General features: G+C 29.6%; 4 protein-coding genes and 2 pseudogenes across 4 annotated transcripts; 1 reads left to right on the top strand and 5 right to left on the bottom strand.

Annotated features, from left to right (window-relative positions):
* Nucleotides 1-303: 303 nt before the first annotated feature.
* LOC145750433 (histone acetyltransferase KAT5-like) lies at nt 304-9,023 on the bottom strand. The gene is made up of 11 exons (XM_082566473.1): nt 8,954-9,023; nt 8,526-8,595; nt 8,316-8,384; nt 7,795-7,934; nt 7,044-7,254; nt 5,938-6,071; nt 5,447-5,536; nt 5,024-5,164; nt 3,936-4,029; nt 3,393-3,555; nt 304-878 (listed from the first exon to the last, which is right to left on the bottom strand). The coding sequence occupies exons 1-11, from the start codon at nt 8,972-8,974 to the stop codon at nt 662-664; spliced, it is 1,350 nt and encodes a 449-aa protein (XP_082422599.1). The 5' UTR covers nt 8,975-9,023; the 3' UTR covers nt 304-661.
* LOC145750436 (glutathione S-transferase Mu 1 pseudogene) lies at nt 9,023-10,182 on the bottom strand (annotated as a pseudogene).
* Nucleotides 10,183-10,524: 342 nt separating this feature from the next.
* On the bottom strand, nt 10,525-11,299 carry LOC145750435 (glutathione S-transferase B pseudogene; annotated as a pseudogene).
* A 1,198-nt stretch (nt 11,300-12,497) lies between these two features.
* On the top strand, nt 12,498-15,814 carry LOC145749432 (thioredoxin-related transmembrane protein 1-like). The gene is made up of 9 exons (XM_082565197.1): nt 12,498-12,669; nt 12,986-13,101; nt 13,329-13,374; nt 13,592-13,720; nt 13,973-14,018; nt 14,528-14,629; nt 14,795-14,858; nt 14,936-15,057; nt 15,124-15,814. The coding sequence occupies exons 1-9, from the start codon at nt 12,536-12,538 to the stop codon at nt 15,304-15,306; spliced, it is 942 nt and encodes a 313-aa protein (XP_082421323.1). The 5' UTR covers nt 12,498-12,535; the 3' UTR covers nt 15,307-15,814.
* A 517-nt stretch (nt 15,815-16,331) lies between these two features.
* Nucleotides 16,332-19,711, bottom strand: LOC145749433 (transformer-2 protein homolog beta-like). Its single transcript, XM_082565198.1, has 9 exons — nt 19,513-19,711; nt 19,154-19,272; nt 18,892-18,990; nt 18,525-18,612; nt 18,125-18,253; nt 17,747-17,916; nt 17,158-17,262; nt 16,923-17,044; nt 16,332-16,788 (listed from the first exon to the last, which is right to left on the bottom strand). Exons 1-9 carry the CDS (start codon nt 19,543-19,545, stop codon nt 16,778-16,780), a joined length of 876 nt encoding a protein of 291 aa, XP_082421324.1. The 5' UTR covers nt 19,546-19,711; the 3' UTR covers nt 16,332-16,777.
* A 343-nt stretch (nt 19,712-20,054) lies between these two features.
* LOC145750221 (b(0,+)-type amino acid transporter 1-like) lies at nt 20,055-25,888 on the bottom strand. The gene is made up of 11 exons (XM_082566202.1): nt 25,748-25,888; nt 24,842-24,876; nt 24,500-24,642; nt 24,130-24,352; nt 23,733-23,915; nt 23,217-23,350; nt 22,755-22,889; nt 22,099-22,299; nt 21,512-21,661; nt 21,013-21,181; nt 20,055-20,762 (listed from the first exon to the last, which is right to left on the bottom strand). The coding sequence occupies exons 1-11, from the start codon at nt 25,768-25,770 to the stop codon at nt 20,701-20,703; spliced, it is 1,458 nt and encodes a 485-aa protein (XP_082422328.1). The 5' UTR covers nt 25,771-25,888; the 3' UTR covers nt 20,055-20,700.
* Nucleotides 25,889-27,303: the final 1,415 nt, after the last annotated feature.

Raw genomic sequence — 27,303 nt, 5'->3', positions numbered from 1 at the left:
ATTTTTAATTGGAAATTCAACTTAAAAATAAGTTAACTAAAAATAATTTTTTTAATTTATTTTATTTCGAACAGTCGCCGGATGTAACTAAAATGCTCTCGTGAATCATTTCCAGTTTAAGAAAAAATGTGACGTCAGTCGCCGGGGCTTCATAAACAGCGCGCACAGCAAACAATACAACCAATGTGTTAGCCGGGCCTAAACAAATTTCAAATCAACGCCTCACTGGATACGCGTTCTTCTATTTATTTTTAAGATTATGAACCAAAATAGCCCTGAAAGCCTTTTTGTTGATTTAAATAACATACAACGGGCTTTAACTTACGTTTATTAGCAACCGGTCTTGACACACAAAACAACTACGCAGACGTGAAATTTGTGACGTCACAAGGTCCCTTTATTGCGTAAAACCTAATGGTGATTTTAATTGGATTGGACAGTTAAAGAGTCGGTTTAGTGTTGAGGTGACCAAGCATCATAATATTATTGAAAAGAAGGTAAGGAAAAGTTGGGTTAAACTAGAAAAAATGCCGGTAGAAAATGGTAGAAGAAAACGCTCAAAAAAGAAAATGTGCAAAAAATAAAAAAATGTCCGAAAGTATCGGAAAAACATCGTAAAAAAGAAAATGTAAGAAAAATACTTCAAATGTGCGAAAAAATGTCACCATTTTCCGCGTTTTGTCCAGTCCTTTGGCGACCAATGCAAACATCTGGAATCGATCCTCATCTTCCGACGCGACATTGACCTCTTGTGACCCTCCGTGACGTCATCACTGAGCACGATAATGTACTGGCCCTTGTAGTAGTTGATCAAGTTCAGGTGCTGCAGCGTGCTGATGACGTCATCTTTCTTGACACAGGTTTTGTCGCAGATTTCGCTGTAGCGAGAAAAAGAATTACGTGGTTAATATTGGTCACGTGATACAACAAAAACAATTTTTTCTTTTTTGAATGGTTGGAAAAAAATTTTAATTAAAAGTTTTCAGGTTCGCAAAACTAACGTCTAATTTAACTCGAAAACAAACCCGTTATTTAGGTAAATGCCTTTGTCTTGTAAGTATCAATTAACAACAATTTAACCAAACTGTACAAATGTTTTTGACTGTTACCATATGGCACTGGGAAAAAATGCAAAAATAGCAAAAAATTGTGAAAATTTTGACAGGCCATCTGGCAAGGCAGTAAGAGTAAGTATTAACATTTGAATTTCGACATTTCAATCCTTAGAAAGACGGCTTAATACCTACTTGTGTTTAAGAAATTTAACAATACAATAACTATGGGTTTTATTTAAATTAAAATAATAATGAACCTTTATTACATTAATAAAAAACGTTTTCATTATTAAATAAAAGGCAATTACTATATTTTAAAATCAATTATTACTATTAGAACATAATGTTTTATACCTAATAGGGGTGATTTAACAAAATAATTTAATTAAATTCACAATAATAACATATATGGCTACGTGTTAAATAAAAGGCAGGGCAGAATCGTGGTATAGAAATCTTACAAACAATCTAAAAATTTTACAGCGAAATAAGGCGTGGAAAAAAAACAGGCGATCTGATTTTATCGCTGGCCGAACCCCGTGTTTATGTACCGGTAAAAGCTGTCACGTTTTTCAACGAAATAATCAGATCCCAGCGAAGGCGTTAAAGTTAATTACAGCGGTATGGTAAAGTAATTGCTGATTTATTGTGCTCGAACGGATATATTTTCCTACACAATCTGACAAAGCGTCGGCTTAATATTGGGTAGTTTGACAACTTAAAAAGATGGCAATTTTGAATATTAAATTTTTTCTTTACAGTTTTTTGTCAAAAAAAAATGTCTTTCTTACGAAGCATAATTAGTTTTTTTTATACATTAGAGCATTGACCTTTTTATTTTTTTATCGCCTCGCCAAAAATCTAAAAAAAAATTTATAGTTGAACTTGATCTTATTTTAACCCAAACTTTATTTATATACGGCGGAATTAAATCTAAAAAAAGATTCAATTGGGCAAAGGTATGTTACAAAAACAACAAACACACTGCCTACATAACCTTACAAATTAAGCACTTTTTAATAAGAGTTTTTTACTAATTTTAAATAAGACATATAGAAATATTTTTTTTGTATATATCTTTATCCTTGATGTGGCAAGGTCGAATGCGCGACCCAAACACGGAGGAATTGAACCGACGACCTCATGGGTAGTGTAGCAAGTGTTCTTACCACTACACCACGCTGCCTGTCGGTCTATTTATAAATAAAACGATTATTCTAAAATAAGTGGGAAATTTTATTATAAAAAAACGTTAATTTTTATCTTTAAAATTATTACCAAATATAGTTGCAAAAAAATATACACAATCTTTTAAATTTGATACCGACTTATAATTATTACCTCAAAAGTAAACAACAACCCTTTCAAAAAACTATTTTGCGCTGTTATCTTTACCGAGAACTTAACCACAAATTCAAGTTCCCTTAAAAATTTTGAAACAAACAAAAAAAAATGCGCATATCAAAACAACGTTAACAAGAAAAATGTTGAATAAAGTTAAACAAACACTTGTTCCCGTTACCTAGTATAAAGATTTCTGCAAATACGTAGGCAGAACTGGATTTATTTATTGCTATACCGGTTTAAAGTATCGTAAACATACCAGCGAACTCATACTGCTTTTTCTGGTTAAACTAACTGCATAGCCTAGCAATTATACCTAAAATTACCGGTTTAAACAAACACCTCAAAGTCGTAGGCGTATTGCAATACCAGAAAAAATAACAAAAATAAATCAATTACAGAAAAAAATGTTTTTATATTGGTTTTAGAAAAACAAATAATTTTCATTTTTTAAAACAATTTTTGTTATTGCTTAGTTATAATTTAAATACTGGTATTTTAAAAATTTAAATTTTGTATCGGTTGCCATACTTTTTAAATTGTTTAACGTCAGTATTTTGATTAAATTTGGTCACGTTTTTAAGGCGGTAGTATAAACCATCGAATGCGTATTTATCTCATTACTAGAGACTAGATAGCACGAATAATGATATTTACACGCATTATACTTAATAGCAAATACACATTTTATGACGTACTTCAAATACTTAACGATAATTATTTTTTTTTTAAAATTCGCACAATTTTTTTTCGCCTAGATAATAAATGCTGATAATAAAAAAATTCAACTGGGTTTAATACAGTAGGTCCTGGGTTTGATTCCCACAAATAATTCGTTTTGTGTAAATCTTAAAAAACAATTTCTTCTTTATTTAGTTTACACTGGGTTTGGTGACCATACCATATAATCCATAAAATCATTTAATATAAATTCATGTAAAAAAAAAAATTTTAAATCTTTATTTAAAAAATAAAATTTAAAAATTTATTTACTTTATAGTTATTTGTGGTCTTTCTTGGTTTTGGTCCGGTTTTAATCCTATGATAATTTCCAATATAGTGTGTGTCCAATACGATCTGTAAGATAACAACCCCAAGTCTGATAACGGCTTCTCAGGTGTTCCTGCCTTTCCTTCTATTTTAGATAAGGCATAACCTACAAAACAAAAAGTTTTTTAAGTTTATTTGTTCTTGATTTGGAAGGCCAAATTTTTATTTTTTTTCCATAATTATTTATTCTTGATGTGGGAGGGTCAACTTCACGACCTAAACATAGAGTTACATCAGTTATCCGAGCCCAGTCTCAAGTTGACTTTGGCTGTTTGGGATATTATAGATTATAATTGCCCGGTAATTATGCTGCTAATTAAGTGCTGGCTCAGCAGGAGTTCATAACGTTTATAGTGCCCTACTTAAGAGCGCTACAGCATGAAAGCAGTGGGGATCAAACCTAGGACCTCATGTTGTTAAAGCCAAGTATTCTGGCTACTTTGATAGATTGAAATATTATTGATATTAAGGGTAAATACTACTTACTAAATTCAATTAGCAACTTTCCGAATCCCTTTCTCTGGTGTGGTGGTAAAGTTAAAATACATGCAACATTATAATCTTCAGTTGACTCCTTTTCCTATTAACACATAAAAAACAAAAATTTAAGAAAAACTAAAAAATATATTATTATTAAAATAAAACATGAAATGCTAACAAGTAGTATTATTGAACTGGGGGTTACATAATTTTATAACACTGCTCTCTAATGCCCACTAGCGGCTAGACAATTCTGTTGTTTACCAACAAATAAGGACGCATTTTACACATTTATTTTAGTAAACTGCAAGCTGCTCCGTTGCACCATCTAGCAGGTAAAAAATAGTCTAACTGCGCCACTAATTTTTTTTTTGTATATGTCTTTATCCTCGATGTGGGAAAGTCGAATGCGCGACTTAACATAGAGTAACATAAGTTACTCCGACCCAGTCTCGAGTTGGCTGTGGCAGTTTGGAATATTATAGATTATAATTGCCCGATAATTATGCTGCTGATTAGGTGCTGACTTAGCAGGAGTTCATACCGTTTATAGCGCCTTACTCAAGGGCACTACAGCCTGAGATCAGTGGGGATGGAACCAACGACCTCATGTGTGGTGTTTAAGGGGTATAGTAGTCATGGCATTGCAGTATAAGCCAACAGGCTTTTGGTTTAATCCGCACCAATGCCACACTATTCACCCTTACAATATTTACCTTATGGCATTAACAAATAGACTAATCACTTTTCTACAGCACACATGAGGTTGTGAGTTTAATCCCCATTGATATCATGCTGTAGCGCCCTTGAGTAAGGCGCTATAAACGGTATGAACTCCTGCTGAGCTAGCACTTAATCAGCAGTTTAATTATCGGGCAATTATAATCTATAATATCCCAAATTGCTACAGGCAACTCGAGACTGGGTCGGAGTAATTTATGTTACTCTATGTTTAAGTTGCGCATTCGACTTTTCCACATCGAGGATAAAGATATAAACAAGAAAAAAAAAAAAACATTTTCAAATAAAAATTAAAATCTATCATATTAAGGTGGCATAAAAAAAATTTTTTTATCCAATTTTTTTTTTCTTACCTTTGAAAAATAACCAACTAAATGGAAACCTTTAGAATCTGATTCAGTCATTACATAAAACAAAAAAGGATCAGTGTCGTAATAAAGAGTTTTGTGATCCAGAAAGCACTTTGCGAGTAAGCATAAGTTTTGTGCATAAGCCTTAAAAATTAAAAAGTAAAATTTTACTTTTTTATGATTAAAATTTTTTTATTTTGGCAGTTTAAAAAATTACTGATTATAATACATAATTGCCCGATATGTTTATAGCATCTTACTCAAGGGCACTACAACAAAAGAGCATTGGGGATCAAACTCAGGACCTCATGTAGTAAAGCCAAGTGATCTGACCACTACATCATGCTGGCGGGTAATTCTAATTTAAGGGCGTTAAAATTCTATTAATCATACCTATTTTTTTTACTTTATGTTTTCACCACTTACCTTATGTTTTCTCCCGTCTATTTCAAAAAATGAAATATTACTTTTCCTATAAATTTCATTGCCAGGCGGAAACCGCAAGTTACATTTTGTCTAAATACAAAAACAAAATTAAAAATTATATAGTATTTTTAAACGAAATTTAAATCCAGCCTTTAAATAAGAGTCTAAACACTTGGCTACACTACATGAGGTCCTGGGTTCCCTATGCTTTTATTCTGTAGCGCCCTTAAGGAAGGCGCTATAAACAGTATAAACTCCTGCTAAGCCAGCACTTATTCAGCAGCATAAATATCTGTCAATTATAATTTATAATATCCCAAACTGCCAAAGACAACTCGATACTGGGTCGGGGTAACTGATGTTACTGTAAGAATCGGTCGTGAAGATGACCTTCTTAAATCGAGGATAAATAAATATAAATAAAATAATATATTCCAAAAAGGTAATAGAATTTATTTCATTTTTAAAATAAATTTAAATAAAATAATTACCAAATGTCTTTGTAAACAGTTGACACTTTTCACATATTTCAGACAAAATTCACATAAATAAACCACTTCGTATTTTGTTAGTTCTATAGGGTAAGGAGAGAAGTACCAAGGTTTTAATCTATATTTTCCAACCTCTATAAATTGACAAACAAAAGTTATAAAAAAAAATTAAATTTAAAAAAAATTGTTACAAAAACAAAAAATTTATATTTATCCTTAATGTGGGAAGGTTGACTTTACAGCCTATACTTAGAATAAGATAAGTTACCCTGACCCAGTCTCAAGTTGCCATTGGCAGTTTAGGATAATAATGATTATAACTCCCTGTTTATTTTAAGCTGCTGATTAAGTATTGACTTAGCAGGGGTTTATATCGTTTCAGCACCTTACTTAGAGCGTTACAGCATAAGAACAGTGGGGATCGAACCCAGGACCTCATGTAGTGAAGCCAAGTATTCTGACCACAGGTCATAAACATATATTAGTTGCAAGTTGCACCAATTTTACAACAACTAAAAAAAAGTCCATGAGGCCAAACAATTAGTAAAAATAAATATCAGGGTACGAATTAACGTTTAAAAAACGATTCGCTAAAAATGAGGTCGCATTTTTAGAGCAATTATTAGGTTCAAGTCATAATCTTCGTTTTTTTGTAACACTTGACGCGTTGCGTGGCATTTTTAAAATGTAACGTACTGTTAAACAACCGCTAAGAATATTTTGCACGAAAAACGAGACATTTTTAATTATTTTAAGGCTGTGTTATGCATTTAAAAAATTGCGCAACAACTGAACGATCTCCGGAGCGAAATTTACGCATTGCCAAAACATGGAAAGTTATTGTTATTAAATGCCCTATAGTAACCTACATTTACGCAGGATTATGATGATGTAATTAAATTAGTGTGAAACCGGTGTAAAATAGATCGTAAAAATATACACGAAAGTTTTATTACTGCCTGAACCTTTTTTGGTTGATTCACTATTTCTAATATATTTGTAAAAAACGATTCGCTAATTTTAAAAACGATTCGCTTTTAGCGAATAGCGACTCGTTATTTCGTTCCCTGAATATTATTTACAAATTTAAACAATATTTAACTTACCAATACAATTTATATTCTTAATTCGACTTATTTTATCCTCAGGAACGTGAACTGTCATACTTCCTGTTTGACGAGGAAGTCCTTCTGTTGACTCCTGAGAGTCCTCTCCGGTTGACTGCACACCACTCACTTCAACAATCTTCCGTTTCCGAGATAATTTGTTTGGAAGTTTTTTGGTGGAAGGGTCAATGTCTTCCGAAGTTATTCCATTCTGTTTAATTTTAATAGGTTTAAATACAGTTGCAATACAAACAAAAAAAAAGTCAGCCTTAAAGGTAAAGTTGGCCTTCCTATATCAAGAAGAACAAGATTAAAGAAGTTTTTTAAAAGTTAATGATTCGAATTTTTTTTATTCCTGGTTTGGCATAGTTTTGGTGAAGATGTTATTCAAATGTTGATTGTATTTTAACACTTAGTAGTCTAAGAAAACAGATTCAATGTTGTGATATCCTTTGATAAAACCCTTGACATTACTACATGAGGTTCTAGGTTCGATCCCTGCTGCTTCCATAGAGTAAAAACACTAAGTAATAACCTTTAAACAATACATTTTTTTTCTAATTTAAATACCAGTCACCAAATTAATTGGCACAACAGGCAATATAATAAAGTTTTTAAAATTGCCAAATGCAATTCGAAACTAGATTGGCATACCAGAAGAAAAACAATTTTTAGGCAGTGAAACAATAATGTCTTTAATTTTTTTTTAGCTCAAGATCAAAAAAGAATAAATAAAATTGTAAATAGTTACCACAACTACTTCCCTGTCAGGACTTGTATGTCGAGAATCTAAATTCTTCTTCGAGTGAGATTTGAAATCTTTTTTGGGAAATTGAATCTTGGAGTAATCCAATCTCTCTTCCAGGACCCACTCATCCAATCTTTTGTTGACTAAAAAATAAAAAAAATTCTACTAGGAATTTATAACTTCGGTGTATAGTTAACCGGTAGCGTAGTGTAGTAGTCAGAATACATGCTATACTACACAGGGTCGTTGGTGCGATTCCCACTGCTTTAATGCTGTAGTGCCTTTGAACAAGGCGCTATAAACAGTATGAGCTTCTGCTGAGGCAGCACTTAATCAGAAGCTAAATTATCATGCAATTGATATCAATAAAATCCCAAACTGCCAAAGGCAACTCGAGACTGGGTCAGGGTAACAGATAGTACTATATGTAATTTTTTTTTTTACTTAATTTTTTACTTAAAATACTATAATTTTACTTAAAAAATACTACATTACTATTGAGTAAACATTTTTATTAAACTTACAATCAACATAATGAACATAGTAGTAAACTTTATCGTCTTGATCTTTGGTGCTTAATATTTCCGCCAAATCTTTTTAAACAAAAACATAAAATTTCAAATATTAATAAACAAAAGTAAGTTAAAGAATAAGCATATTTTTTTAGGAATCAGGCGATTTTAAAATTGATTAACAAATTAGTTTACTAATTACAGGTTAATTTTGACACTTACGCCATTCTATTATGCCTTCTAAATTTCTCTTAACAGGCAATCGGCAACCTTCAATTATTTTAAGTTGCATCTAAATTTAAACAAAAATTTGTTAAACATTTAATAAACAAAAAATAAAACCTAAATTTTTTAACAAAAAAATTAAAAAGGTAACTTGACTTACAGCCTAAAAAAGAATATACACTTTAGGATTTGGTCACCATGCCATAACATACTTAAAATCTTTATGTAAACATTATTACTTTTGGCACGTTTTAAATCATAATTGATTTTGTCATTTTTTCTGGTCGCATTGTTTTAATATTATTTGTATATATCTTTTTATTTACTTTTATTAATGCCCGAAAAATCAAATAAAAAAAAAACTTTAAAAAATTAATTTTATATGTATAGAGTTTACTAATTCAAAAATAAAATAAAGTTTTTACCTTTGCCGAGGTGGTGGCCATCACACAATATATTCCATATCAACCTAATATTCACTTACAAATCTAACCTGGAAGCAAGTTAGTACATAGTTAGGCACAGTATAAGCAGCAAAAATTACATTTTAAACACAACAAAACAGCATCAAAAACATAATTTTTTAAAAACAACAACAAAAACATAATTTTGGAACTTTAAGAAATTTGAAATTTAGTGGAAAATTTAAAAAATCAACAAAAAAACACAATTTTAAAACAAATTTACAGAAAAACACAATTTTAAAACAAATTTACAGATAGCAATAACACAATCTACAACTTTAACTTTGTTTTTTTTTGGCACTGACTAGCAAGTTAACACAAGTTTTTATTTCTCTATGAGAATAGTATTTTATACGATAAATAATCACACCTTTATATTTTTAACAGCGCGTTAAAGCACGCCAACACTAAATTAAATGATACTAAATCATACGAAACTATACATTTTATATATAGTCTATTTATTATTCTTTTCCAGGCCAATATGCTATCTTGTTATGAACTGGCCTTGCATGAAATCGATCAGATTTACGATATCTAGCAATGTTGTCCAACTCCAAAAATCTTGTCATGTATGCCTTTAGCTTTGGATAATCTTCAAGATTATAGCAGGGTTGATCTTTGCTAAACATTTTAATTTGATCCAGGGTTTCGAAAAGCACAAAGTCGACGTACATCAAATTTTCACCTGTTACCCAGGTATTGTTTCCCATAAAGGTCTCAATTTGAGAAAATTTAAGAGCAAGTTTGGTTTTGAACTGTTCTAAATTGCCTGGAAACGAATCCTTGTCGGAAAAGTAGCAAAGTTTAAAAAAAGACCAACGAAATTCCTCCAAAAAGCCCTCTAACATATCGCAAGAAATTATTTCTTTTTCTGTAGTCGGATTTAAACTTTTCGATTTTCGTGCCAAGTATTTATGTATAGCCCAACTTTCCGAAATTTTGACATCTTCGTCGATTAAATAAGGCAGATTGGGAAAATCAAAACCCATCGAAAATTTATCTTTGTCCCATTCTGGGGTTTCATGGGGCGGGGCATCCCCCACCGGGTAGCGTTTATCTTCAAATTTGATTTCAAGATATTCCAGCATTGAACGAAGTGGTTCTCCTATCGATCTGGTATTCCAGTAAGCAAGAATCATCGGTTTTGACATTTCCTTAGTTTTTTTTTACAAATAAAATGTTACAAAATCTATTACATAGACAAAGTTAAATATTGCATAAAAAAATGTTTTTTGCCCTAATTAAAAGGTACAAAGCATTTGTTTTTCAATCAGCAACCTAAATTTTTAAGTTTACAATACTTTGGCAAGGATAACTTTTATTACCCTAAATTTTTACAATTTAAACATAGAAGCCTAAAAAAAGATACCGAAATAAAGCAAATAATTAAGAATTACAACAAACAGATAATTTAAAGACAAAAAACAAAAAGTTGAACTTTTGAATTACATATTAAACAACAACAACAAAAATTACAACAACAACATTACAAATTAAACTTTCAATTGCACAGCATCAATTACAAAACACCTTTTAACATCTTTTTTAATACACCAACTTTATTTTGCCTTTCCAGACCAGTAAGTATACTTGCTCTGAACAGGCCTGGCAACAAACCGATCAGAACTCCGATAGCTAGCAATGTTATCCAATGCCATAAATCTTGCCATGTACGACTTAATTTTTTGATAATCGTCGATATTATAGCACGGGTAATCTTTGTTAAACAGGTCAATTTGATCCAGAGTCTCGCACAGCACAAAGTCAACGTATGTTAAGTTTTTGCCGATAAGCCAAGGATTGTTGCCAATAAAAGTCTCCACTAGAGACAATGTAAGAGCAAGTTTCTCCTTAAACTTCTCCAAATTACCCGATATTGTTTTATCAGTTGAATAGTAGCAAATATTAATAAATTGCCATCTGACATCTTCTAAAAATCCCTCTAGCATCTCGCTATTTATGATTTCTTTCTTCTCTGTTGGATATAGACCTCTTGTTGATTCCCTTGCCAAGTATTTAAGTATCGCCCAACTTTCTGAAATCTTAACATCTCCGTCAATTAAGTAGGGAAGATTAGGGAAATCAAAACCCATCGAAAATTTATCTTTTTTCCATTCAGATTTATCATAATCTGGAGCATCTCCTACGGGGTAGCGTTTATCCTCGAATTTAATTCCAAGATAACTTAACATTAAACGAATGGGTTCAGCCAGACATCGAGTATTCCAGTATGCAAGAACCACTGGTTTTGACATTTTTGCAAACACTTTTGTTAAGTTAGACTTATCTGCTTTTAAAATTATAAAATTCTAATAGATAAAGAAACAACTGTTATTTAGGCAGGGTTTATTTGTTACCTATACCCTGACCCTTTAATTAAAAAATTAGGGTGAAGTTTAATTGTATGTGATTTAATAAAAATTTGTATCAGTAAGTGCTTTATACATTGGTTATATGTAGTAACAACACCATATGCATTTAGTGATATGCTTTTAAATAAAATACTAATTTCATTTTTACAATCATGACCTAAATTTGAAATACCCAGAGTTTATATCCCACCAACAGCATTTTAAAATTGTTATTACAAAAATTTTTGAGGATAAACTGTATTTAGTAAAAGCAACTAAAAATATATGTGCAAATAACTTACACTTCAATAACTAAAGAACTAACTAGTAGTTAACAGACGTTCAAAAGCCCTACTAAACACTTTGCTATATGACTTATATGTGATTATAAACACGTGTTGTGTTGTTTAATCTTGTTGATTAAGAAATGTAACCAACGTACAGAACTTACTGCAAAGGCTTTGACAAGAATTCTACACCAAAACAACAGTTTATAGATTTCATTTAATGTACTTAAAACCGTTAAAAAAAGTAATTAAAAAATAAAACTTTTGGTGTATATTTTATACCACGTATTTAATTATTGTATTATTTCTCAAAAATAGCTAACATCCTTTATAAATTTATTTTAACATGTCATAAAAGTTTGTGGCACATTAAAACAGGCGTTATAAGCCCTGTTTTTTATTATTATTCGTGTCCCAATAACATATGCTAAACCTTTAACGACGATTAATTTGTTACTTACTGCATTTACGTATCAATATTGGTAACTTTTATATTCGGTTGGTATTTTATTAAAATATCAAATTACTGTAAAAGTGTTGTTATATAAATGCAACCATTTTAACGTTAGATAAACAACTTTATTTCTAAAACTCTAATGCTGTAGTGTAGAATCCTTGTCTGCTTGTTGTGTAAGAAGTTATAAACGGTATGAACTCCTGCTGAGCCTATGCTTAATCAGCAGTAAAATAATCGGAAAGTTATAAACTGTAATATCCCAAACTGCCAAAGTCAACTTGAGACAGGGTCAAGGTAACTGATATTACTCTCTATTTAGTTGTGAAGACCTTCCCACATTGAGGGTAAATAAATAGACAAGAAAAAAAATTATTTAAATTGTATTTTTTATTATGTTTTTCAGGTCAAACTTTAGTTGTATTATATAAATCTTGCAGTAAAAATAATGTCATTTAAAGTGTTAATTTTAATCTGTGCAATTACCATACAACTTATATCAGCCAAAAAATCAAACCAACTTATTCAATTGTACGATCATAACTGGAAAGATTGTTTGGAAGGAGAATGGATGATTAAATTGTAAGAAAAATCTTTTTTTTTGTTTTAGCCTGTTTTTTGCAATAAAAACTTTTGCTTATTAAAAGGGGTAATAATATTATTTATTGGACTTGCTTTCTTAATTACCAATTGCTTAATATATAGCGCTGTTTATAATCTAATAATGTTAAAATTTTTGCAATATTCGAATAATTTAACATTATTCAATACTAAATTAACAAATATTTTAACCCAAAATACAAATATTTAAATATTTAAAATTTATTTTTTTCCTAGCTGTTAATATGTATTAAAAAATGTTGTACAAAGTATTTAAATTTTGCTTTGTATTTGCTAGTTATGCCCCCTGGTGTCCAGCTTGCAAATCGAACGAACCAGATTATAAATCATTCTCAGGTTGGAGCCAAGACCTAAACATTAAAGTGGCTCAAGTTGATATTACAAAAGAACCAGGTTAAATTTATTTTATTTAATCTTAAAAAGGCTAATTTCATGACCCAAACACTGGGTAAAATTGATTGCCCCTACCCAGTCTTTAGTTGATTTTGGCTTTAACAATTTATTAATTTTAATTGCCTCATAATTAGCTTGTCGATTGGCTTAATTATACCACAAACATAAGACAAATTATTTTTTGTGTGTTTCGTTTCATTTATGACATTACAGTTTTTTTGTTTTAGGTTTAAGTGGAAGATTTATGGTCACTGCTCTTCCAACATTTTATCAGTAAGTCAAAGTTAATAACTTTAAAAACGCTTTAATAAAAAATCCTACAGATTTTATCATATAAAACTAAAAAAGTTAAATATGCTGAACATAACAAGTAGCATTTTATTAGTACTAAATAAGGGTAGATAAATGTTTTAAAATATACAACACAATATAAGTGTAAGTTAAATCATTGAAAACATTTTATTTGAATTCGAATATTTATTATTTAAAGTGGGGTTGACGGTGAATTTCGTCGTTACAACGGACATCGCTCCTCAGATGCGATGCAAGAGTATATTGAGAGTAAAAACTGGAAAGCTGAGGAACCAATCTGGTGGTTGAGACATCCAAACTCTATTCCGTAATTTCAAAACTTGTACATTTTTAAGAAAATTCAATTGATTAGAAATTATTTTAAATTTTGATTGTTATTTTAGGATGACGTTAATGTAATTTTAAAACATTTTTAAATATCGAAAAATTAAGTTGTTTAGAAATTATTTTAAAATTTGATTGTTATTTAGGATGATATTGATGTAATTTCAAAACATAATCAAATATCGAAAATTAAATTGTTTAGAAATTATTCTTAATTTTGATTGTTTTTTTTTAGAATGACATTGATGTCTTGGCTGTTTAAAAGTTCAGTTATTATCAAGGTTTGTTATTTATATATTTCTTTGAAAAAAAAATCCTTTGTTGCTTTTGTAACCTAATATCCCAAACTGCCAAAGGAAACTCGAGACTGGGTCGGGGTAAATAACGTTTTTTTTTTTTTTTTTTGTATATATCTTTATCTTCGATGTGGGAAAGTCGAATGCGCGACTTAAACATAGAGTAACATAAGTTACTCCGACCCAGTCTCGAGTTGCCTGTGGCAGTTTGGAATATTATAGATTATAATTGCCCAATAATTAAGCTGCTGATTAAGTGCTGCCTCAGCAGGAGTTCATACCGTTTATAGCGCCTAACTCAAGGGCGCTACAGCATGAGATCAGTAGGGATTGAACCCACGTCCTCATGTGTGGTGTAGCAAGAGTTCTTACCACTACACCTACACCACGCTGCCGGTTGGTTGTTTCTCTATGTTTAGGTCATAAAGTTGACCTTCCCACATCAAAGAAAAAATAAGTGTGAAAAAATAGGTAAATATTTTTTTTCTTTTTAGGATTTGTTTGATACAATGACTGAGACTTATGGTTTGTCAATGTGGACAGCTTATGGTTTATTTGCAGTTGGAACAATTGCCCTTGGACTATTGCTGGGTTTGGTAAATAAACTTTATTTTTTAATTTCTAAATACATTAATTAAATAATAATGTTAATTGTGTAAAATGCTAGAATTTTTTTTTTTATTTCTTATATATTTTTATATGGGCCTTCGAAAACTAATTTATATTTATGATAATATTCAATTTGTCGTTTAAATATTTAGATTTTGGTGTGTATTGTTGATTGGATTTCGCCCCCCAAAAAACATCCTAAAGTTCAACCTAAACGTAAGTTAATAAACAACGTTTTACGATATTTTGTTTTTTTAATTTTATGGTTTAAAAAATTCATATTTTTTTTCTAGAAACTTTTACTGTGCCTGAAAAAATAGAAGAGGAAGAAGAAGAAAAAGAGAGAAAGGAAAAAAGGGCAAGAGAGAGTGAGGAGGAAGAAGGCACTGGAACTGAAGACGACAACCAGTCTCAAGTAATAAAAAAATTAAAAAGATTTTTGTTTTAATTTTCCAATTTTTTTATAATTTTTCTGTTTTAGGTTTCCCAAGAGTCGCAAGGCTCACAAGAATGGGAAACAATTCCTGACACCGAAATCCCAGATAACGACACTCTGACACAAGATGGCAGCCAAGTGCGGCAAAGAAAAGGCTCGAAATCGACACCAGAGGAGCCAGAGAAGAAAGAGGCTGGTGGCGATGCAGAAAACAGCAAAGACGAGTAAAAATAAAATATTTCGAGAAATATGTAACAAACTCTCAGTATTTTATGTTTTGTTTATGAAAAACGTGCTCCAAAAAATGTATTTTTACGTTTTATATTTGGAAAGAATATTTTGTTACTTGTATACTCCAATATTTATGCTTAAATCTACTTAGAAAATATTGTTATCTGTTGTTCTTTACTTAAAAACAAGTTTTAATAAAACAAACACTGTTTTAATGCAATCGATCCACTAAATTATGCTAAAAAACAAGTTCATTTTAAAGAAAGAAAACTAATTTAAGAAAAATTGTTTTTGTTTAACAAAACGAAGCAGTGGCAAGAATTATATAAGCTTAATACAGGTGCTTACTTAACATAACTGTGATTGTATGTACATATCTTACTTGTATAATCGGCTAGTACCCCTGAAAATAGGTATCCATATGCTTACACTATTACTTGTGTTTTTATTTTTTCTGCCCGTTGTTTTTTGTTGGGTTATTTAATAAAAGAAGCTCATGTATCTACATATATTTTTAGATTTATTTTGCAAGACCAATTTTTTTCAAAATTTATTTTTTTATTGCCAGAATTTATTATTTGATTTATTTAATTTAAAACTTGAAGCGTTGGTTGAAACAATTGCCTTCACTACATGAGGTCCTGGGTTCAAACCCCAATCCTCTTATGCTGTAGCATCCTTAAGAAAAGCACTACAAACCATTTCAACTCCTGCTGGGCGAAAAATCATTTAGTAGATGAACTATCTTCTATCATTGCTTTATTCTTGATTTGACCTAAACATAAATTCCTAAAAAAAAAGATTATTTCCCTAAAAATTTACTTAAATTAGCCTTAATCGAATTTTTATCATTATAAGAGCGGTTTCTTTTTTCGTTTTTTCTACAAAGCTGTAAGAAAATTCTTTCTTGTTAAAAAATTCTATTTTCGAATTTTCTTTTTTCAATTCGTTATTCATAAACTTCAGTTTTCGATTTTTCGCATTTTCGAAATTCTTAAAACTGTAACATCAGAAATAGAAAGTAAGTATTTTTTTTCAAGAAAACATTTTTATTTGAGTTTAAAAACAGGTTTGGTTTAACAACAAACGCGAAAACAAAAAATTGAACAAAAAGCTATGAAAATTTTTAACAAAACTAATAGCAATTATAGTTTTTTTTTGACAATTTACGGTTTCTGACATTTTTTTTTGTCAAATGGTACCAAAAATTTTTAAAAATGGCAATCTACATACACTACTACTAAAAAGCAATTTTTTCAGATAATTTAAAAAAATTTGAATTTTTCCTACAAATTCTTTTTTACACATAAAATTTTTTTTTCCTTATAAAGCCCTAATTAAAGAAATTGTGAACATTAAAAGTTATGTACACCATGAAGTACTGTTTAAAAAGTTTTGATTTTTTATTTATACCTGTTCGCTAAAACAGAAAGTTTGAAATTTTTTCTCAAGACACCAAAAAAAGTCTCTAGTAGCGACCTAAAAAAATAAAAAATTAACAACAACTTAAATATATACAGTAAATTATAACAAAAAGGGTAATTAAAAACATACACATTAAATTTAAATACAGATATGCTTAGAGCAAAATTGAAATAGTTTTAAGTGCTTACTTCTATAAGGTGATCTCTCTCTGTAACTGTCCCTATGATAAGGAGATGGTGACCTGCGTCTGCTATAATAAGGAGAAGGACTTCTTCGATAACTATCTCGTCGGTAGTAATCATCACGATACCTTGAATGAAAAAGACTTAAATTTTAAATACAGAGATTAAATGGACAACATGATTGAATTTTTCAATTTGGATCTTGTTTAGTTAATTACTTTAATGAAAATTTTAGAACTACCTGTCTCTATCTCGATCACCCCTATCATAACGCTCATATCGATCCCCACGATCTCGTTCATGTCTGTCCGAATATCGGTCTCCTCTTTCATTTGATGAGGACCCACTAAAATTTTAATCAATTTAAAAAAAATAAGAATTATAGTTACATGCTTAAATCTTAGGTTTATTATTATTTTTTCAGGTTCAAAACCAGTTTTTCAAACTTATTATTTTAAAATCCCAGTAAAAAAGACTGTATCTTGAATAGTTTTTACGCCAGTATTTTCTTTGTTGTAGCCTGTAATATTGTGTAAAAACGTAAGAAACGTCGCTTTGCGTAACCTAAAATCCTTTTTTTTTGCACTCTCTCATTTTTAACGAACTAGGTGGTTTCGTAATACCGATTTCGAGCAGGATAGCTGGATAAATTTTGACGCATGAGGGATCGTTAAAGTTACCTTAATGAGTTTTGCAATGCCGCCCCAGATAAATTAAAAAATTAAAAACCGTAACAAACCCCAGTAACATACATAATAGTAAATATTACTAAATAAAAAATAGTAGAAAAATAAAAAAAAGACCCCTAAAAAATAAAACTTTGAACTTACGGTCTTCCTACATAAACTCCGGGAGTAGGAGTATGAGCTCTTTTTGTGATGGAGAAATCGACTCGAATCCTTCTTCCATCTAACTCCATTCCGTTGGCTCGATCCTTTGCATCTGCAGCATCATGTTCATCATCAAAGTAAACAAAACCAAATCCACGAGAGCGACCGGTCTACGAAAAAAAATTTTATAAAAAAATAATATTTGGTAACAAAATCTTAGTTCAATAATATTTGGCATAAAAAATTGAATGTATATATATACTTTTTAGAAAATTACGCACATTTAGAAAATTTTACAAAACCTTATATATTAACATGCCTAAACAAATAACCGTTAACTTACTTGTTAAAAAATGATTACTAGTAATGTCTAAATACCTTTTGATCAATTACAATGTTGATATTCGTTATGTTTCCATATCTGCTGAAGACGCCTCTTATATCACTTTCGTTGGTGTACAAACTAAGACCAAATACACCAAGACATTTGCCAGTTGGCGGATTCAACTAAAAATAAATAAAACTGCACATTTAAAAAGTTATGATGTTTAATTTTAAAACCATGATAGTTCGTTAAACAAATGGTGTTTTTTTTATATATATACAAAGTTACAAATATATATATACAAAGTTAAACTTAAATTTGAATGCAAAAATTAAACTTGAATAAGAGTGTTCCATCATAAAAACAAATACATGTACCAAAATATTAAAATGTATATAGGTACAAGTACTTTTAAAATTGGTTTAAAAATCTGTGTTATCTTAAAAAACATACTCTGTCTCCGATATGACGTTTTCGACCAGACATCGGCGATCTGCTATCTCTTTCTCTCTTGTGGTTGCCATATGATCGACTTCTAGATCTTAAAAATAAGAATATATTATTAGCTTAATATTAGCTTTGTTGTTGCTGAATTCAATATAATTTTTTTACATTTATATATCCTTGGTGTGAAAATGTTAAGGAAGGGTTAATATAAATGTCTTAATGAGAGTAAAATGGCAATTTCTGGTCAAAATATCTATTTAATTACACGGTTTTCAATAATATGACAGGAATACAAGTTTTATAGGCTATGTATATATATATTAACATACTTTATAGACATAGTTTAAACCAGATATATAAGTCATGGTTTTACCTTGACCTAGAACGACTGTAACGACGTGATCTTCCATTTGTGTATCGATCCGGAGTTCTCGATCTGTAATCGCTCCGTCTTCTTGATCGTGATCGGGACCTAAAATGAGCAATTTAGATAAATAATTTTAAAATAGAAAACCAATAAAAAATAAAGCAATTTTAACAAAATTATTTTTGTAAATCTTTTAGTATAAATATAATATATATATATATATTTTAAATCACATAATGTTAAAGTAATTGATATTTTTTTATGTTACCTGTAGGACCTAGATCTGGATCTTGATCCAGAATAAGATCTTCGAAGGCTCGGAGACTTTCTGTTTGAATGAGAACGAGATCTCGATTTTGATCGTTTGATTTCAGGACTTCGACTGTTCTGTAAATAAAATAAAGTTAACAAAAGTCCAATAAACTAACGAAAAAACTAACAATAAATGAATTAACAATTAGAATATAACATTCAGACATGAGACCATTTTAAGAAGCTCAAGTTTTATTATAACATCTTGTTTGATAGTATTTTATTAAACTTTTAGATATGGAAATTCCAATTAACCAAAAACTAACGAAAATTTGAGTTTTAAAAATAGTTAAATAACTTTAAAATATTTCAAACCTGTTTGTATTCGCCAGGTTCTGTGTCACTCATTTTGATGTTTTACAAATAAAAATACGATTCTACCACTGTTAATAAAGTACTCTGTAAGTTAACACTAATATACAAAACGTAAAATTCCAACTGTTTAATCGTTAACTAAACTAAACTTGTCGATTACCGCAGATATAAAAAAACTCACGCTTCCTCAAAAGCTGGCGGCTTAAAAACGCTCGAACAATAAGTTTTAAAATCTCGATGCAATTTATTTATTATAGTTTATCCTCCATTTACTAAAATTTAGTAATAAAGTTTTATTGTGTTTTTTTACCTTCTAATTCAAACCATCTACGCTTTAGTTTATTTAATCTGTGTTTTTTTTTAAATTTGGCAATTTTAATTATTTATAATCTATAAATTAGTATTGAATTCCAATGTGCAATACAGATTACATGAGAATGGGAAATTATTATCTAAATTGCAAAAAAAAGTACAAACCATAAATCTGTTTTTTTTTTTTATTATTTAAACTAAGGCGACCATTAAACATTGTTTAGGTTTGATCTTTTAACAACAAAAAAGCACTATAAAAAATATTTAAATAAAACAATTAAAGTTGCATGATTTATTTGGTCAAAATGGGAAAAAAATAAGTAAAAAAAAATAAGTAAAACCGGCAGCGTGGTGTAGTGGTAAGAACACTTACTACACCACACATGAGGTCGTGGGTTCAATCCCCACTGTTCTCATGCTGTAGCGCCCTTGAGTAAGGCGCTATAAACGGTATGAGCTCCTGCTGAGCCAGCACTTGATCAGCAGTATAATTATCGGGCAATTATAATCTATGATATCCCAAACTGCCACAGGCAACTCGAGACTGGGTCGGAGTAACTGATGTTACTCTATGTTTAAGTCGCGCATTCGACTTTCCCACATCGAGGATAAAGATATATACAAAAAAAAAAAAAAAATCACTAGCCAGTTAATATATTAAATAACAAAAAAGTATCACAATGATCATAACAAAAGACAGCATAGCTTTTTTTTATTTTTACTTGTTAAACACTAGTTTTTAAAAAAATAACAAAACAATGAAGTAAAAAAAGGAATTCAAATATTGAAGCGCCTGCTTTTAAACATAAAAAATACAAAGTACCGATTCGGACTGTTCTTCTTGCATCGTAAAATAAATCGAAATTTTAATAATTACTAAGACTCTTCTTCTGGCATTGTAACTGACATTAATTTTTGTAGAAAATAGATCACAGATCCTAAAAAAATTAATTTATAAAAAGCGTTTTTAAATTAAAATAAAATTTCTTAGTATTAGTGTAAAATGTAATTGACCAATTTAAAAAAAAAATCATGAATTTCAATAAATAAGTAAATACCCTTTTATAGTTCAATTATTACCTGTCAATACACATGCAATTTAAACAATCTATCAACAAATATAACTTAAAAATTTAAAATAAAAATTTATATTTTTTACTCATAAATATAATAAAAAAATTGACTTACTTATAAATTGACTCTTTAACTTATAATGAACAAATGGAAAGTAAAAGGTTAGTCCAAGTAAAATTGTTAACAAAACAACAATATACATTAACTGAGGGTCATCTATTATTGGAGCTAGCACCAACGTTAAAGAACATAAACAAAATATTATTGGAATAAGAATTGGAACCTAAAAAAAATTTTTTTAGATTTTTTGATTGAATTTCCAACTTTATAATATTATAAAATGTTTAAATTAACATACCACCCATTAAATATTTATTAAAAAACAGTTTATCTTAAAAAATACCATTTTTAAAATAAAAAATATAATCGTTATTGTGGTTTGACACCTTACAAATTTAAATAAAACTTGGCACTGGGCCTCACTACGTGATGTCCTGGGTTTGATTCCCACTATTTTCATTTTATATTATTCAGACTTTGAAAAGGACTTTTATATTATTCAGACTTTAAAAAGGAGGTAACAAATTTATAACACACAAAAAAATTAATTTACCTTCACTGGCCTATGAAGATTAGGTAATTTATATCTTAAATACAGAAGTGAGGTACAAGTGAGAAAATAAAACACCCAAGTGGCTAAACTGTAGTAGTTGACCAGAGTGTCAAAATCATTCGGTATAACCATAAGAAGTGCTATAAAACCCTGTAACAATTTTAAATTATTTTATATCTTTATATTCGATGTGGGAATGTCAACTTTACAACCTAAACATAGAGTAACATTAGTTACCCTGACCCAGTCTTAAATTGCCTTGGGCAGTTTAGCATAACATTAATTACAATTGCCCAAGAAATAAGCTTCTTATTAAGTGTTAGCTCAGAGGGAGTTTATACCATTTATAGTGTCTTACTCAAGGCCCTTTAGCATGAGAGCATTGAGAATCAAACCCACGAACTCATGTAGTGTAGCAAGTGTTCTGTTAACTACACAACGCCGTCGTTATGTTATTAAACTACAATTAAAGATTTATACAAATCAAAAAATAGTATTGTTAAAATATTACACTTATTTCAGTTAAATATAAAAACTATTTTATCAGATAAAAAATGGTTTCACATTGATTATTGAACTTAACATACGTTAAATAACACTGCAGGCATAGGAGTGAACTTGTGTATATTTATCATAGACAAAACTCGAGTAAAATGCCCTTCCCTTGCTGCTGCATAGGAAATACGACCAGCTGTGAAACACGATCCTACACAAGTTCCAAAAACTGAACAGGATACTGCGAGTGGTACGATCCATACCATAACACCAAGCACTTCCTTGCCAAATGTCTTTAAAATAAAAATATATGAATGAATAGTTTTTGATATTAATTAGAAATGCAGCTGTTGTTGATTTTTGCAAGCAATATTGTATTCTACTTCTTATTTGAAAAAAAATAGACTGCTTTTTATATAACTTGTTTATCCAATTTACAGTATATATAAGTTTGACAGTTATTTTTAACATAACAATGGACTTTAATATTACATTAATTTAAACTGTCATTTTAAACAACAAATAGGGATAAATTGCATTGATAAAATCGCTACAGTAATTTAAACAATTAAGGATATGACTTAAGGGTTTAAAATAATAATGTATAGCTTTTGAATTTTACCACATTTTTGATGTGTTTTAGAAACTATTACTAACAGACAATTATCTAAAACTATTAAAATATATTTTACTAGTACAGTTAAAAAGAAATGGTTAAAAACACAAAAAATATGAAATGTTTCCTTACCACCGCAACAGCTGGCGATGCTAGTAAAGTATCTAATGACATTGTAGTTAGATAAGCAACATTGGTAGAAAGGTAAAGCACTGTTACAATTAACATTGAAGCAACTAATGCTCGTGGCACAGTTTTACTTGGATTCTAAATACGAAAATACATAAAAAATAATTCGAAATCAATTAAAGAAATTATCATGTGTTTTTTAAAAAAAGTTTTTCTTTTAAATAAATCAGTAGTTTTCTAAAAAAAACTTTAGACCAAAAAAAAAAATTATAAAGCCATAGGCAAAGAGCTTCAGTTTATAGATAAAATTCAAAAAATACAAAATAAAATGTATTGTAATTTTAATTATTAAAATTTTAATAACCAGATTTTGAAAACTTTTGGCCAATATATCAATTCATCAACAATTTATACATTAGTTATACATACAGCATTTTTTGTGCAAATATATATTTAAAATTTTACCTTTACTTCTTCTACTATATAATTTAGTTGATTCCACCCATCAAACGCCCACAAACCTTGATAAAAAGCCATTGTAATACTTCCTATACTTGGTATTTCTTCATCAAATGCATTGTTAAAATTCTCAACATGACCTAAAAAAATAACACATAAATTTAGTTTAATAATTTTTTTTTAATCATCTAACATGTAGACTAAAATTATAGCATAATATAATTCATACAAATAAATATTTTATCAAATACAAAACAAATAAGAATATCCAGGAATTAAAAATAATATCTATGAAATAAATTTTGTTTCATGAGCATTGTGTATTGGTTAAAATGTAGGCTTTACTGCATGAGGTCGTGGGTTCGAGTCCTACTGACCCCAATTGTTGGAAATGGATAATCCCTTACTAAGGTAAAGGTAAACAAATTTTCCCACCTTAGGAAATAAATACGAAAAAGGATGCAAGTCAAATATTATATATAAAACTTTTAACCAAAATAAAATAAAGCAATTTTTATTTACCTTGACAAAGCCTTACGATTCCTCCAACAATAATAATAATGAGACCGAGTGTTTTACCGATGCCAAAAAAAGTCACAACTTTTGTTGACCATTTTACGCTGGCGCAATTTAAAAACACAACTAACATGATAAGAGCAGCTGCCACCAATTTTGTAGCTACTTCAGGTACTTCATCGCAACTACCTAAAATAATTAAAAGTCAAGTATTATCGTTGTGTAAAGAATATTATTGATTTTTGTAATTAAATAACAATTGGTACAGTAATTGGGCTAACATCAATATTTTCTATGTTTTAAGGTCTTGGGTTAGATTCCTACTGCTGTCAAACATTATTAAAAATATATATGGATGCAAATATTCTCAAAAAGCAAAAATATCGTAAATGTAATAAATTACCATAAGCCGGAGACAGGGCATACTTTGCAAATGTCAACGACAATAAACAAAAAGACGATGGTTTTAAAATCAAAGTTGCAGTCCAAGCAAATAAGTATGCAGGAATGGGACCAAAAGATGTTAAAAGAATTGGGTATTCCCCACCCGATCTGGGTATCATGGTACCCAACTCAGCATAACAGAGGGAACCAAAAGTTGACAAAATTCCACATAAAAACCATATCTTAAAATAACAAATTTGATGTTTGAGTTTAATGGCATAAATTAAATAGAAAAACCCATTAAAAATTTTTTTTATACTTAAATTATGTATTTGTAGTTTATATTAGTTTGATATAAAAATTTTATATAAAAATATTTTTAAACTTACAATAAACCCAATTCCCAGTGACCCAGCATTTCGAAAAACCCCCTTGGGTGATATAAAAATTCCTGACCCAATTATAGTACCCACGATCAAACTAACAGCACCAACAAACCCTACTTGTCGCTTTAAAACTACTTTGTCATCACCTATTAAAACAATATTGTTGGCAATTTGTCAAATTATAATACACAAACACCGGTAGTGTCATGATTTGTTATATTCTAGAACACATGGTTTTAATTAACACTTTAATGTCAAATTTTAAGTTTACAATATATTTTGTATAACTTTTTCTTTAACAAACTCATATTATTAAGCAAAATCATGCAATTTAAATAAAATTACCTTCTGAAATACTATCTGGGTGTTTTTCTTCTTTTCTAAATGAAAGTTTTTTGGAAAATATCAAAATGTGTTTGTATTCATATAATGATGGTAAGAAAAAGTTACTTGACCCAACATTTAAAAAAGGGCATACTTTTATGAGACTGGTGTATATAAGCTTATATATAAGTTTATTAAATAAGCCCTACTTTAGCATTTACTATTTAATTGTAAGTTACAAAACAATATAATTTTACACAACGAATTACAATTAAAATATTCACAAAAAAACTGTATATGGTAATAATAGTTAGCTTTGTTTTAAGTAGTAACGCAAACCAATATTGTTTTCATTAGGCAACAGAGTAAGCAGGTGTTTCCGCATATTCATTATGGCTATATCATTTAATTAATAGGCGATTCTGCGGCAACACTATATAACCACACTAACAAAAAATAAAACATTTTAAAAGCGGCTTAATTACACATTTTGAATGGTAATATGCGAAAAATCGACAATTTTCATGAATAACAAAATACCGATATGCCTGTTTAAACGTTTATGTTATGGGAAGCCGTATGTAACGATGCGTTAAAAAATTTTATTTGTTATATTAGTATTCGTATTTACTAAACGTAATATAATGTTTAACTAACGTTGCATCATCCAAATAGCAAGCACGTGTTATCTTTCCCACAACAGAGACTTGTAACAAAGAATCAACGAAAGCACGTGTTGCTATAGGAACATATAGTAAAATCGTGCGTGACAAAAAACAGAGAATAGTAGTAACGGGAATTTTAGTATTTTATTAGTTAACACTTTCTTACATTGATAAACATACACTCAAAAAATAGTACCAGTCCCCTATTTACAATAAATAACACCGTACCAATAAACAAACATTGTAATTTTAAAGTTATTACCTGACAAAGCTTGGAGAATCCATAGCAAATTATTCCAACTGTTAAAGATTGTATTTCCTTCCTATTGCTTTGCCTTTAACAGAGATCGTTAAAGTACTTTTTAACACGACAGTAAAGGATTGTCATGTGCTAACTGCCTTTTCTTGCTTGAACAACTATGAAATGACAAGAAATTAAAGAGAAACTGGGTACAATTTACAAAGAAGGCTGCAATTTAGTTTTCACTGCTGATTAATTTTGTGTTCTACTTTAACGGTCTAGTTATTGTGTGATTAACAAAACAGCGCGCATTGAATGTTAAATCGGTTGTTTATTGAAAGAGAGATTAATTAAACACAACTGGGTCAATAAATATGTTGCTTATATCACTTTTATAAACTTTTAAATATCTTATTTTCTTACATTTGTACCTTTAATTTTATTTATCGCGGAAATAGTAACTAACTTTATTATGGTTGAAAAAACTCCCATAACTTTAAAGGCTAACCTTCAGAATTTACCTATTAAAAAACTATCCCTACAACTGTAACGAATTCACTTTTAATTTTTGTTCAGTTTAAGCATAAAAATTAATTAAATCGTAAAAACCACCTTATTTTATGATTGCGTTGTGTTTACTGCGGTCGTAAAAAAATTTAAACAAGCTTTATTTTAAACACGATTATAAGCCTACGGCATATGGAATTTGCAGTGCAATAAAACAAATCCAAGCAATAGAAGTAAATAATCTGATGAAATATATAATAAGAAAATCATAAAATTCCAGGTAAAACAGCAAAACAGTTTCCGTTAAAATGGAGGAGCGTATTTGCAACACATGTTGTTTTGTAAAACACCAACTGTTAAGACTAATAATTAAGTCATGCAAATTATAGACAATACATCAACGTTATTTAAATTACTACCAAAAAGAGGATAAACTTTATTAAACGTGACGTCATAAAAAAACGGATAGTCGTCTGTTCTTAATATTTTGTAAACAAAGCATAAACGAGATTTAAAAATTTAAGCAAAGTTTATTATTAAGCCTAAAACAACACTTAACTAAAAAAAACTTGACCTTGTTATATACAATGCAGCATGGTGCACCAGTCCAGCAGCAAAGTTTTGCAGACTGGGAAGCTAAATATGACCCAAGATCAAGACGGTGGTTTTATGTCAATCATGTGACTAAGAAAACGCAATGGAACGATCCTAGAGTTCAAACTAATCAGGTGAACAAACTATTTTGTTTTAATAAAGTTTGGTTTATGAAAAGCTTGTTACAATAATACTAATATTTGAGTTTGTATTTTTTGCCAGTTGCTTTAACAGGCAGCATGCTAATGTCCTTGAGTACGTTGCTTTGAACAGTATAAACTCCTGCTGAGCTCATATTTACTTTACTTATTAGGTTATTATTATATATTAATATCCCAAATTTCCTAGGACAACTCTGGACTAAGTCAGGGTAACAAATGTTAATCTAAGTTAGGTGTGAAGTTGGCTTTTTTACACTGAGGATAAAAAAATCCTGTTTATATTTAACTTTTGTATATATCCGAAGGGGGCTACAA

The sequence above is a fragment of the Corella eumyota genome, chromosome 4 (genome assembly GCF_963082875.1).
Source record: "Corella eumyota chromosome 4, kaCorEumy4.1, whole genome shotgun sequence".
NCBI classification, from domain to species: domain Eukaryota; kingdom Metazoa; phylum Chordata; class Ascidiacea; order Phlebobranchia; family Corellidae; genus Corella; species Corella eumyota.
The sequence above is the reverse complement of the archived record's forward strand: the minus strand, read 5'-3'. Positions and strand labels throughout refer to the sequence as shown.